The sequence below is a fragment of the Ornithodoros turicata genome, chromosome 1 (assembly GCF_037126465.1).
Source record: "Ornithodoros turicata isolate Travis chromosome 1, ASM3712646v1, whole genome shotgun sequence".
Taxonomy (NCBI): domain Eukaryota; kingdom Metazoa; phylum Arthropoda; class Arachnida; order Ixodida; family Argasidae; genus Ornithodoros; species Ornithodoros turicata.
This window is the reverse complement of record NC_088201.1, coordinates 31,496,636-31,510,557: the sequence shown is the minus strand read 5'-3', so window position 1 is coordinate 31,510,557 and position 13,922 is coordinate 31,496,636. Positions and strand designations below refer to the sequence as shown.

Below are 13,922 nucleotides of genomic sequence, written 5' to 3'. Positions count from 1 at the left end.
AGAAATGAAGAAATGATTAGTAGCCATCACCGAATGGCTGTAAGAGTTTTCGGACTCAACGTTCCGCAGCATGTTGTGGGCTCGGTCAAGGTCTTTGACGACACATGTGCACAATTTTGCATGTTTTAAGAGTGTCTACTGGATGACTTTGTAAGACAGAAGTCCTAAAAGAACGTAACTGAATTCTTTGAGTGCAAGTAGAAAGAAAACAAACGGCACACGTGCATTTCTTTTACTTTGGCGTACTGATCCAGTTCATTTTTTGAACATATCAATTTTGAACGATAGATATTTTCCACAACCGTTAGGGGTGTCTTATCGTCTAATTGTACTACAACATGTTCGAGCATACCAAAGACCCACCTCTCGTTTCGCCAGAAGAACATTTGGAACAATGTGTGGAAGGCAACGAGCAAGTAGCAGAACAACGTCTTCTCCATTCCGTACTACGTTTATCACATCTGCAGTCAACCTTTTATTGGGAATTTGTCGCTGTGGCAAACTAACAGCAGTCAAGGCACTTAGGAACGATGATGAAACATGCCTAGTGCAAAAGAAACCAAGTAAAAATCAGAGCTATAAGTGTGAAATACTGTGATATCCACTTCCAATAACAAATATCCACTTACAGCATTTTATTCAGTCGAGATATGTCCTTTGTGGTGTCAGGTGCGGGTTGTTCACCCCAGGTTAGGCTCTTGTCCAGAGTTATCTTAGAATTTTCGACTGACTGATCTAAAGAGTCTCCCTGGCCTTCCACAGGGCAGGTTTGAACCAGAGTTTCAGTAGTGACAAGTTGCTTCATAGTTACTTCCAGTTCAATTTCTCCTGAAGAACTTTCAAGTATCATTTCCGAAGGCAATTCTTCTTTGGATGCTACATTGCTTGATGGAAAAGCAACAGCACAGAAATTTTAGATGAATACAGATGGAAAATAAGCAATATCTACTACTACAGCTGCATGGTTTGATAAACACTATTTACCCTATTGTTTTCGGAAGGACTTCAGTCACATTTTCTTGGCTCAACCTCTGTAACCTCTGACTTTGCAATTCCAGAATTAAGTTTTGCTGCAGAACAAAGAAACTCCATTCAAGCTGTTGTAGGGTAGCACGTTATGGTGATGTACTTCAAGTGCAACATTCTGCTAGAATTGCAATACAAATGCAGCAATGTGTTCTTTACACATGCAAGTGCACTTACCACAATGCATACCACAGCTACACTACAATTACTGAGAGTTGAAAGGCAGGCGTTTTGGTATCGGTCCATATTCCAAAAATGGGAGAGCGCAAAAAACATCAGGCACGGACAGGTTCAATATATATATATATATACAGGGTGTCTCTTGTAACGTGTCAATCAATAAATTTTATTTAAAGAGAGCAATAAAAGAAAAAACGACCGCTACTTTTCTGTTACTTGAGTTACAAACAGGTGATACTTTTGATGTAGCACCTGTTTGTAACTCAAGTAGCAGAAAAGTAGCGGTCGTTTTTCTTTTATTGCTTTCTTCTAATAAAATTTATTGACACGTTACGCGAGACACCCTGTATATATACAGGGTGTCCCAGAAAACGTGTCATTGAATTATAATAAAAAAACTACACCACCTAGAGTCATGCGGTCAACGGCGTTTGTTCTTACTGGGTTTTTGGCACCTCCTCATGTGAATGTTGTGCAACGTAAGTTTAATTATGTAAATTTTTGCGAGCTTAAGTCGGAAATTTGCCCAGTAAAGGTCACTTTTTTACCCCACTAATGTGAAGAACGTGTCTAATTTAGTCAAATTAATGATAATTGATTGGGATATTTAAGAGCTATTCCATCGGAAAAAATAGCCGAACATCATGCTCTACGGAGGTCGCACATAATAGCGCGCGATGAATTTTTCAGCGCAATCTTTGTCAGTCCGACGAAAGGAGGTTGGAAACCCAGCCCTCCCCGACATCGCAGAAAGAGATCAAACAGGCACGGCTTATCACGTCCGACTTTCGCTGGGATAATGCTTTCCCTCTCCCAATTTTAGGAACTGTTACTTTTTCTACTATCACTCTGTGGGCTGGCTTCGCAACCTCCTCTCGTCGCACTGAGTGCGATTGCGCCCAAAAAGTAATCGCGCGCTATTGTGCGGTGCTCCGAAAAGCATGATATTCGGCTATTTTTTTCGATGGGATAGCTCGTGAATATCACTGTGAATTATCATGGATTTGAGTGAATTCGGCCCGCTCTTCATATTGGTGGGGTAAAAAAGTGACCTTTACTTGGCAAATTTCCGAGTTCAGTTCGCAAATATTTACATAATTAAACTTGGAGTGCACGACATTCACATTAGGAGGTGGCAAAAACCTAATAAGAACAAATGCTGTTGACCGCATGATTCTAGGTGGCCTAGTTTTTTTATTATAATTCAATGACACGTTTTCTGGGACACCCTGTATATATATATATATATATATATATATATACAGTCGACCCCCGTTTATCCGGACTTCATTTATCCGGATCCCGCGGTATCCGGACAAAAGGCACGGGAACGGATTTTCCTCCATGTATTTTGTTCTCGTTTATCCGAACTTCAGCTTCCAGACTCGGACAAGAATTCCAAGGAACGAAAGTCGAAAATTCTTGTAATCCAGCTTCAGTTATCCGGACTACGGTGAGTAAGAGGAGACGCTGACCCCGCTTCGTCACCCTTTTCGCTATGTTGGGGTTATTCCCGTCACACGTCAGGGACCTACATTTCTCCGTAGGGGAGACGACTGTGCACAATGACCCCCTTTTCTATTTGTGTGTGTTGTGTCACGTTGACCAGTCCAGTCATTTGGAAATATCTCGAGCAACTGTCCGGTTCTAGAGGGGAAAACTCCAACCCGAGGGCCTGCTGCTTACGGCCCGTTGGCGGATGAAGACATTCCCCTACCTGAGCTGCGATCCCTGATGCAGAGGCCACTGCGACTGCCGCACATGATGCTGCAGTTTCTGACTACGTTGACGTTGATAAGGATGATGACGCGTGTGCAGCTATGACTGATGACGGTGTGATTGCTGCTGTTGCCTCCGACGATGTGCAGCAAGACGGTGCCGATGACGCCAGTGAGAAACAAGGCTCCGACATTGACACTTTGCGTCCGCACTAACATTCTTCGAGCAGCGCAACAGCGTGGCTCAACTCTATGCAATTAGCAAAAGTTTGCAGGAGTCGAGTGCCTACACTACTATTTAACAGCTGTCATTGACGAGATTTCTGTGTTTTAATTAAACCTTGCTCTGTAGGACGTTTCTATTCGGTCGTTTCATTTATCCGGATGCCCCGGTATCCGGACGATTTCGCCGGGAACGGCACCGTCCGGATAAACGGGGGTCGACTGTATATATACAGGGTGCCCACGCTAAGTGTGAACAGATTTTTTAAAAATATATATAATACTTTTTCCAAGATGAAATCAATTGCAATATAGCATATGCTAAAGGGCACTCCCTAGCAGGGCATTAGCAAAGTCCAAAGGCAATGTCTTAATTAACTTTCATTAATTAACTTTTTAATTATAAAAGCTACAAAGTTGTCCCAATGAGAACATCTGTTCCTTTCGGTTACCTGATATCGTAGCCATTTTCAGAACAAAAATCCGTTCGATAGATCGCCCGCAAAAAATTCGTGAAGGAACGCCATTTTTTTCTTTATTTTGTTCATTGCGCTTCTTAGAAGACGCGTATTTCCTTCATCCCCAACAGGAGAGGGGGAAGGAGCACAGTGCCGCCTCATGCGTCGAAGATGAGCTTTAACTTGCGGAAACAAAACAAAAAAACAAATGCATCGGGTGACTCTATCGGAACTGGCCTTATCTTGGGTTGCATTTTCTGTTTCCTTTTAATCTTTTTCCAGCACGCGAGAGGCGATAGTGTGCTCTTTCTCCCTCTCACATTGGGGTGAAAGAAAGACGCGTCTTCTAAGAAGCACAATGAACAAAATAAAGAAAAAAATGGCGTTCCTTCACGAATTTTTTGCGGGCGATCCATCGAACGGATTTTTGTTCTGAAAATGGCTACGATATCAGGTGACCGAAAGGAGCAGATGTTCTCATTGGGACAACTTTGTAGCTTTTATAATTAAAAAGTTAATTAATGAAAGTTAATTAAGACATTGCCTTTGGACTTTGCTAATGCCCTGCTAGGGAGTGCCCTTTAGCATATGCCATATTGCAATTGATTTCATCTTGGAAAAAGTGTTATTTTTAAAAAATCTGTTCACACTTAGCGTGGAGACCCTGTATATAGAATGCAGGAAAAAAAGCCATTAAAGAAAAAGTAAATGACACTAGACGTGTTTGAAATTCAAAATTACAGATCAAGATGGCTTCTATGGCTGCACGCAGAGAAATATATATATATATATACAGTCAACCCTCGATTTATTAACACCCTCGGTTCCCCGAAAAATCGTTCATAAATCGAGGGATTCATAAATCGAAAATTCCGTTAAGTGAGTACTATCGAGCAAATGGAACAGTATTTCCGAGTTGATATTGTGTTTATAACGCAATATATTTAGGGCCTGACTTTTTAGGGTTAAACCCGTATCCGCCCGATATTTACCCCCGAACGAAATCTGTAAAATTCGGGTTTAACCCGAATCTACCCGAAAACATCCGGGTAGCGTGGCACACTCATAAGCGTGCATTAAAATAAAGTTTGATAACATCGCTAAACATTAGTTCCATGTTAAGACAAATTTTTATTAAACAAAAAAAAAAATCACCCAAACACACCCGAATTCCTGACGACAGAATATGCCGTAGCGGGATTTGACCCGAATACACCCGAATTTTCAAACGAAAAATATCGCCCGATATTTACCCCCCGAATTTGGCCAAAAATAAAACCCGAAAAAGTCAGGCCCTAAATATATTGTGTAATTTTGCTTTGGACCATGCCTTCTGCTGTATCAGTCTCACAAAACACAGATGTTAGCGCATTCACACTCTGATTATTATGCAATACTAAATAGTTTAATTTTGCTTTGGACCATGCCTTCCGCTGTGTCAATTGAGGTCAGGAACACTTATGCAAGAACCCGTTTGTTGTTCGGATTTCGAGGGGTTAAGAACCGAGGGTGCAATACCTCGAAAACGTTTTGTCTGTTCAGGCGTCATTCATAAGACCACGAATAATCCCTTTGAAGGTTTTTGTTGGCCTCGGAAGGATCCGTTCATAAATTGAGGGCAAAAACGCTGGGCAACTCCTAGTTGGTTCCCAGAAATTCCATTAATTATTCGAATATCGAGGTTCATAAAACGAGGGAAAAATGCATGTAAAAAGCTTGGTTCCTCGTGCTAGTCTTCATAAAACGAGGGAATTCATAAATCGAAGGTTCATAAATAGAGGGTTGACTGTATATATACATAGTATATATATATATGTTTGTAACTCAAACGTCGCCATGCCAGTACTGGACAGCTGTTTCAGCCTTGTTGGGCCTCATCAACAGTACGCAGGCAGGCAACGTTTGAGTGGATGGCGTCAGAAGGTCACGTAACACGTGATTCCTCCCGTCAGGGTGAGATAACTCACTCACTGAAAGCCCAGTGCAAAGCCAGTGAAGTATAAAATGAAAAAAATAGCCGGAGCTCTTTGGCTGCACGTATAGCATATGTTTCTAACTCAAACGTCGCCATGCCAGTACTGGACAGCTGTTTCGGCCTTGTTGGGCCCCATCAACAGTACGCAGGCAGGCAACGTTTGAGTGGATGGCGTCAGAAGGTCACGTAACGCGTGATTCCTCACGTCAGGGTGAGATAACTCACTCACTGAAAGCCCAGTGCAAAGCCAGTGAAGTATAAAATGAAAAAAAAATAGCCGGAGCTCTTTGGCTGCACGTATAGCATATGTTTGTAACTCAAACGTCGCCATGCCAGTACTGGACAGCTGTTTCGGCCTTGTTGGGCCTCGTCAACAGTACGCAGGCAGGCAACGTTTGAGTGGATGGCGTCAGAAGGTCACGTAACACGTGATTCCTCCCGTCAGGGTGAGATAACTCACTCACTGAAAGCCCAGTGCAAAGCCAGTGAAGTTTAAAATGAAAAAAATTACAAACATATGCTATATGTGCAGCCAAAGAGCTCCGGCTATTTTTTTCATTTTATACTTCACTGGCTTTGCACTGGGCTTTCAGTGAGTGAGTTATCTCACCCTGACGGGAGGAATCACGTGTTACGTGACCTTCTGACGCCATCCACTCAAACGTTGCCTGCCTGCGTACTGTTGATGAGGCCCAACAAGGCCGAAACAGCTGTCCAGTACTGGCATGGCGACGTTTGAGTTACAAACATATGCTATACGTGCAGCCAAAAAGCTCCGGCTATTTTTTTCATTTTATATATATATATATATATATATATAGCCATACAACGTACATATACAAGGTGCCACGTGGCACCTTTTTCGAATTTCAGGTGATTTTGACAGGAAATGTTGACTGATAATGTTAATTCAAACATTATTAGTGAATTCTGCTGGGTATACACCATTTTCCAGTCAGCCTCACACCCAGCACTTTTGCAGCCAGCACAAGCCAGAGAGGAGGGAAGTGATACCAGGGAGGAAGCACACAGCCCATGTGCTTTCCTTCTCTCTGGCTTGTGCGGTAAACTGTTTTCAACAACATTCCAACATTGCCCTCTGGCAATGCAAACAGTTTGTGGTATTTTTCAACCATCCATCACAAGCATTTTGCAAATATTCATCACATGGTCCTTATCATGTAGTAGGCATATCTTGCAAAGCACTTGCAACTCATTTGTCCAGTACACGTCAGACTACTTTCCGCTACTGCAGTATGTCACAATAGCTTCCCCCATCGACAGTAACTCATTTAAATTTTTTTCTCCTGGTCATCTGTTACAGAGCATCTACTTATTCCCGAAGGGCAAAACAAGAATTGGACAGCTGGAAAAAATTAGAATTTATAGAACTGAAAAAAAGATTCGTTAGCATCTCTGCCAGAGTGTGAACCTATCAGGAACATTCTGTCAAATGACAACTTATAATTCGAAGAAATAAAAAGAATATTATACCAGTTCAATATTTCTGGCCTCCAGAGAAGAGATGATCTGCTCACTTTCAAGGTCACAAGAGTTGTCTGTCTGCACTTGAGCATCTGTTAACTCATTCCAAAGGTGCATGTGCCTGCTGTAATTGCGGTACAGGTGAGGCAAATCAGGAGGTTTAGGAATGTTCAGACCAACATCATCCCAATCTTCAAAGTCCTAAGGAAGAAATACAAAAGACTTCAATGAATGTATAGCTTAAAATTAAGTATCTTTCATGTAGAGCATGAAGCAATTCAAGGGCAACACATGAAGCATATAACCTTTACAACATTACTGTAGCACCACATCAATGAATATACAGGGTATTTCACCTAATGTGAAAAAGAAAAAAAAATCCTATGAAAAAATCTACTTTGTCTGAACACTATGGGGACAACGCTATTTATCTTGTGGGAGATTTTGCCAAGACTTCTGAGCACTGTTATCAGATTTCCCAAGAAAGAAATTGAAATTGAATTTTCCCAATTAATCTCCGAAATTTGTCAACTCAACCTCACGTTTTTTTACAGAAACAGAAAGCGCACATCAGATTTATCCCATTGCATTGCAAAATACGTCCCTTGCTTCTCTGATAATAAGTGACAAAAGTCCGCAAAAACTGTCATTTAGAGGGGCCCAAATTATCGGCAGAGTTCAGTTGTCCGTCAAGGTAATGCAAGCTGCGCCGGAAGAGTTTGGTCATCCTCCCCTTCATGTTTCCTCCTCGCTCTCATTTTAGATAAGTTTGCTTTGCAGCTATGCTCCCGTTATCAGCACAAGTTTGTAAATGGAAAAGTGAAGGAGCAGGTACATGGCCTCCTCACATCGCTTCTTTCGGAGATCTGAGCTTGGCAGACACTTTGCATGCATCGTAACGACGGTTTTTGCAATTTTTTTTTCTGGCTCTTACCATTGTGGTAGTGAATGTATTTTGCAATATAATGGGCTAAATCATGCATGCGCTTACTGTTTTCGTAAAAAAAACGAGGTTAACTTGGCAAATTTCAGAGTTCAATTGGGAAAATTCAATTTCTCGCAAATTAAATTTGATAAAAGTCCTCAGAAGTCCTGGCAAAATCTTTACCGAGATAGTAATAGCGTAGTGTTCAGACAAGTAATTTTTTAATGCGACTTTATTATTATTTTTATTTCTTATTTTTTTTCACGTTAGGTGAGACACCATGTACAATTTAAATCAAGTGCACTATATTTAGGGAGTGACTTTTTCGGGTTAAATGCCTTTCTCAGATTCGGGGGGTAAAAATCGGACGCTATTTTTAAATCTGTAATTCCGGGAGAAATCGGGCGATAATTGTGCCTTCGGGTGGTTTTTGTTTCTCCTCTTGTCTATTAAGCCCTTTCCTAATCTCTCTCTCTCTCTCTTTTTTTTCTTTTTTTTTTAACGGGAGCGTGACCTTCCAGCGGTAATCACCAAAGGCATAGACAGTGTTGACACACATGGGTGTATTGCTGGGAACGTAAGTGACCCATTCTTACATGTGTTACACGTGGCAACGTTTGTTCGTCTTCAGTGGAAATGTCACTTTAGGATTTCATAGTGACTGGAAATCGGGGAGAAATCGGGTTTAACCCGAATTGGTCGGAGGTCATTTCGGGGGGGAATAACTGGGCGGAATCGGGTTTAACCCGAAAAAGTCACTCCCTAACTATATTCCATGCAGATCATGAAACACATAAGCACAACAACTCTGCTGCAAGACACTTCCCTTTTATTTTAGAAATTTTATTCCTACTACTTTTTCCACGTCTCTTTCAATTTAGTTGCCAATTATGCCACGAAGGCGCTGCATGTTTTGAGACAATGGTACATTTGTCTTCCAAGTCACTAGTGCACATACCTGGTCTTCGTTTTCATCAGAGAATGTGATTGACGTCAGTTTGTAGTTATTCTTGAGCAAGTACTCATTGACGAGGAAATTGAGTGCTCGGCGCTCATGTGGCCGCACGGGATCATCTGATACTGCTATGTTTTCGGTGCCCTCATCTGGTGTGTTAGGTTCAGATTCTGCGTAATAAAATATATGCTTAAGAATATATCAGGAGGTGAGAATCTGAAAAAAAAAAACCCTGAGTCACAATGTATCACAGAACATATGATGCAGAACAGGCAGAGAACCATGCCTCTGATTTAAAACTCGTTCTGTCAGTGAAAATGATGCCACAGTCAATCCATGTCAAAAGTGTCAGTCGCTTTGGCACATTCTGGATTGAATCAGTGCTCTGGATATCTAATATTTTAGCACATTCAATGCATGTCAAGAAAGACTGCTGCTCATGGCACATAATAGTGGCATTTTTCTTCTCACCCACTATCTCTGCTGTTGTCTACTCCATCTGAATTTTGACATGGTTCAGCTGCTACTCGAGATACACAGGGCCAGCGAGAGGGTGGGGCAGCCGGGGATGGTGCCATTGGGGCCCGCAGGACCCAAGGCCTGTCGTAATCATACAAAGAATACTTGGACTGTGTTATCGAGACGTGAGGAGGGGGCCGGGCATGACCCATCCCCGGCGCCCGTAATTTCTCTCGCTGACCCTGGAGACATACCTAGCACACCAAAACAATACAAACCAATAACCTAGTACAATACAATCCTAACAATACAAACTGGACCACAAGTTTTTTTTTTTGTATGCCTCATAAACAGTGCATTTAAAGCATTAAAGGAGCAGTGTGAGCCTCCTCCATAAGTTTTTCATTCTTGGTTGTGGTGATGAATATCACGTTTTTACAGTTGAACAATGAACACTCATATCAGCATGCTCTCTAGATTCTTTCGGACTTCACCTCAGAACACCATGGGGGAAAGAGTTTCGTTGATGACACTCCGTAACAACACGATAGGTGCTAATCAGGTGGCTCATTGCATGGCATGATGAGATGCATTCTATATTTATCATTTCAAAACAGAAACCAAACAGAGCCATGGAAAGAGCCATCTTTTGCCAAACCTTACAGGACATGCATGATCATGGTCTTTTTAACACAATCTATCACAGTTACATAAGCGGTATTTAATCAAGTTCACTTACCCGTAACTATTGTAAGGTTTGCTCTGAGATTCTTAATTGTTTCCCGAGCTTTTCGAAGCTCAAATTCTAATACTGAAATGAGGACACAAAGTTCACAAGAGTAAGAAACGACCTGAGAGTGGCAGACGTAGTTTGTTACAACATACCTGCAACCCTCTCGTCGAACTGCTTTTCGCCATCATCTGAATATCTTGCAAAGTCCAGAGAGTCAAAAGTCTGCACACTGGAGGTCCTTGCTGTATCATGCACAAATAATACCAAAGCACAAAATGTCTCAGCCAGTAGCATGCTGCTGTCATGTTTATCATTTTAATTTTTGTTTTAAATCTTGAACAAGCCAATAAGCACCACATCACCGTACATGGGGGAGTCTAGTGGTCCCCCAAAATTTTTGAAACCCCGATTGTAAAAGCAGCAGAGAAGTAAAATGTCACTCCTGCGGGAGGGCCCGACTTCCCAACCTCCAAAAACTGTGGTGTCACACACCTGCCTGCATCACACAAACAATCCCTACCTGCATCATGCCAGAGAATAGTTGCTAGAATCACAACCAACATACTTCAGCTCTATGCATACTGTACAGAAGTATAACTTAAATGCAAAACAAATGCAAAGTTAAAACCCAGGTGTGTAGACAAGTAATACTTTAATTTGAATACATAGTATGTTGAGCTGGATGAGAAACTCTCAAAGCACCCAAACTTATTCAAGGTTGAGACGCCATACTCTCCGGAAGTGCAATGTGCTTCAACCCATTTAACAGCGTCTTATCAGTCAGGAACATAAGTCAGGAACGTAGGTAGCTCCTCCCACTGGTGGCCGCTTTTCGTGGTAATGGCATTGAACGATGACAAACTCCGCAATTTTTCAATGCGGCAACCATAGTTTTTGTAAAAGGAAACATGAGAACAACAATGTCTTCGGGATAGCAGAAGGAGATGGATGCGACCAGATTTCAAAACACCATTCTAGGCTTTGTTTTGCAGCAAACGCTAGATAATCTCGGCAGCTGCGCCGAAAAAGTCACCACCAATATGGTGGCAAACAAGTTCATTTGGCGTCATGTGAATACACCCTATACTGCCACTGCGAACAACAATGTCAGAGCAGTAAGGGCCTCTGTTATTTCTATTGGAAACGTTGGGACCCTCTGTTCTGAGCTAACCTTGGTTGGAGCCACGTTCATCCTCTTATGCCTTACTCAACCAGGCACAGTTGTGCCGAATATGTTCACATTCGTATTTCTATTGGTTCTCAGAAACATGGAACATCTCTTGATCCCGTTGCCCATATGGGCAGCAGCAGCAACATTGGCTGTCTTTGACTGGGCTGCACTTCGTGAACTAGCGCAAGCAGTGCAAGTTCCTGTATTCGATTCAGAGGAGGTGCAGCCTATGCACTACGCTCGGCCATTCGATTGGGAAAATTGCCACAGCAGTGCAGCACGAGGTCACGAAAATGCTGTACCTCCTCCGATGTCTGTGCAACCTTTTGCGCACCGTAGAGCAGACAACGTGTATAGGGTAGTTGAGGTTGTTGACGATGCCGTATTGTCGATCTGGTACATACTAGCAATTAGTTTTTTTAAGATAGTTGTTGCTCCTCGAGTAAATTAATACAAAAGCGGTCACTCAAAAAGTTTAGATGACATGCGGATGTCTGTGACAAACGATGAGTCTTTCATTTCTCTATTCAATTGGGCTATAGTATGCCTTACATGAGGGCAACAGCTGTCGTGCACTGTATGTACACTCCCTTACACTGCCCTGTGCACTTTTCGACGAATTGAAGACAGCTGCTATTCTAACGTCATTCCCTGTCGCCTGATGACCCTCTTGTTCTTGATGGGCTACTGCATTTCTGACTTGCACTGTACGGCCCTCCTTATACTTTTGCCATTCTATGTGATGTGCAGTTGAGATTGTGCACCACTGGTTAGGGTGCACTCCATAGTTCATTTTCTTTTGTGGCTTTTTGTGAAAAGAAAAAAATATTATGTGAAGCCTCATAGCTGGGTAATAACCGGAATGCTTCAAAGCAGGAGCACGGGTACTACAAGTAGAAAGTAAACGTCCTCTTGTATGTGAAAAGTAAGATCAGACAGCCAGAGAAAGCAATACGACAACAGTATGAAGAGTTTATATTGCTATTGGTTTCTTGAGAAACAAAGAAGGATTAATTGTTTATATTAAAATTGAGTATCCTATTTGAAATGCATGCTCGTTCATAATAAAACATCCTGTATTGGTCAGGGCCACCTCCTCAGCAAGTTTAAGTGCAAAGCACACAATAGGAATGTTTGGGACCTGTCCAAAGAATCGTGTGCTTAGCTTTGCAAGTTGCATACCAAAAGTGCTCATAAATGTATACAAAATGTCAACAAAAAGTTGATGGATTGGTTTGCTTGTTTACAAGGCATATCTGCCTGAACAAAGTAAAAAAAAAAAAAATACGTGGCGTTCTATATGTATACTCCTGAATATCTTCAGTATTGATACTGGGACGGGCACACTGAAGCCTATATGTTACACGCGAGTTCTATGACTTTCACCAAAACGACTTCTTTGTGTCAACAAACTCAATAGGTATCGTACTGTAGCTTTCCAACGCATGTTCTCGATGGTTTCAATTGGTTCGGCATCTTACCAGAAACAAGTCGTTCATTCGAGTATTCAACTTTATCTACGCGTCAACTGAACTCATCAACTCAAGTATCATACGTACGCAATACTGGTGACACATCTGCTGCTGTGTGTGCATGCTTCTCGAAATTGCCAGGGTTTGAAAAATAGTCTCTTAATCGAGGGAGTTCCTTTCCACTTTCGAGGAGTTCTGTGTGTAATTCTAAAGCTGTTAAAATAAAGTTCTCTTTCAACAACTTGGCTGCAATTTTGTCAATAGTCACGTCGTGCACGCTTTCTAGCTCGGCAGTGGTGGAAAATGTAACTTGCTGTGAAGATGAATTTGGAACTGCACATTCCAAACATCCAGAATTCAAACTACCAGCCATGTTCAAACTGCGTAGACCTGTGCGCCGATAGCAGTGCGGCTGTGGGCTGTGGCGTCATGCTGGCTTTGGCTTTGCCGCTTTGCGCTTTGCCACCAGCGGCGGCGTCAACAGTACGAACAAGAAAAGTGAACGACATTGCGCAACGCGTAAATGTGTGATAAAGTTTTGTTTACGTCGCGTGACAACAATATTGCACAGTTTTTTTTTTTTTTTTTTCGTCTTTGGAATTGTATCAGAAAAGTAGATCGCACAACTGCAATCATCTCCACTGTTTATTAGAGGAGGAATCTCTACCTGACTCACAGTTTGGCTAGGAAAAGTCAGTCCCATCCAGTCAGTCCCATCTTCAATGGAAATCCAGGATTATAGACCATAGTCCTGATCCTCAATGCAATGGCAGATGCGGGGGCTATCGCAATCGCCTCCCCCCCCCCCCCCCCCCCAACCAACCAACCAACCAACCAATATAGGTTGAACATTAGGTTTCCCCCCTGTCCCCCATTCCTACGTGCTTCGAGAGAGAAATGCCACCCCCACCAAAGTAAAGTGCTGGATGCACCCTTGCCACAGTGTCAAAACAGTAGAGGCCAATGAAAGGAATAACCTCCATTTTACAACTTTCCTCTGGACACTTCGACTTCTTACACAATTCTCATAGTTAAAAAAGAGTAACTTTCCAAAAAGGCTTGCGTGCTAGGCTTGCAGGAATAGTTCCCTCAACTGAAAACGTGCGCTCGTTATGGGTGCAGGTTCCTGTGGTATCAGGGATT

At 42.2% G+C, this 13,922-nt stretch overlaps 1 protein-coding gene across 1 annotated transcript in view; it reads right to left on the bottom strand.

Moving 5' to 3' along the window:
- Positions 1-13,247, bottom strand: part of LOC135377881 (RAB11-binding protein RELCH homolog) — a 37,298-nt gene extending 24,051 nt beyond the window's left edge. Inside the window, exons 1-8 of the mRNA XM_064610614.1 lie at positions 12,867-13,247; positions 10,289-10,378; positions 10,143-10,214; positions 8,948-9,114; positions 7,074-7,265; positions 985-1,070; positions 630-884; positions 364-544 (exon numbers count right to left, since the gene is read on the bottom strand). Of these exons, the coding sequence (XP_064466684.1) occupies positions 364-544; positions 630-884; positions 985-1,070; positions 7,074-7,265; positions 8,948-9,114; positions 10,143-10,214; positions 10,289-10,378; positions 12,867-13,152 (1,329 nt within the window). The 5' untranslated portion in view covers positions 13,153-13,247. The remainder of the gene's footprint in view (positions 1-363; positions 545-629; positions 885-984; positions 1,071-7,073; positions 7,266-8,947; positions 9,115-10,142; positions 10,215-10,288; positions 10,379-12,866) is intronic.
- Positions 13,248-13,922: the final 675 nt, after the last annotated feature.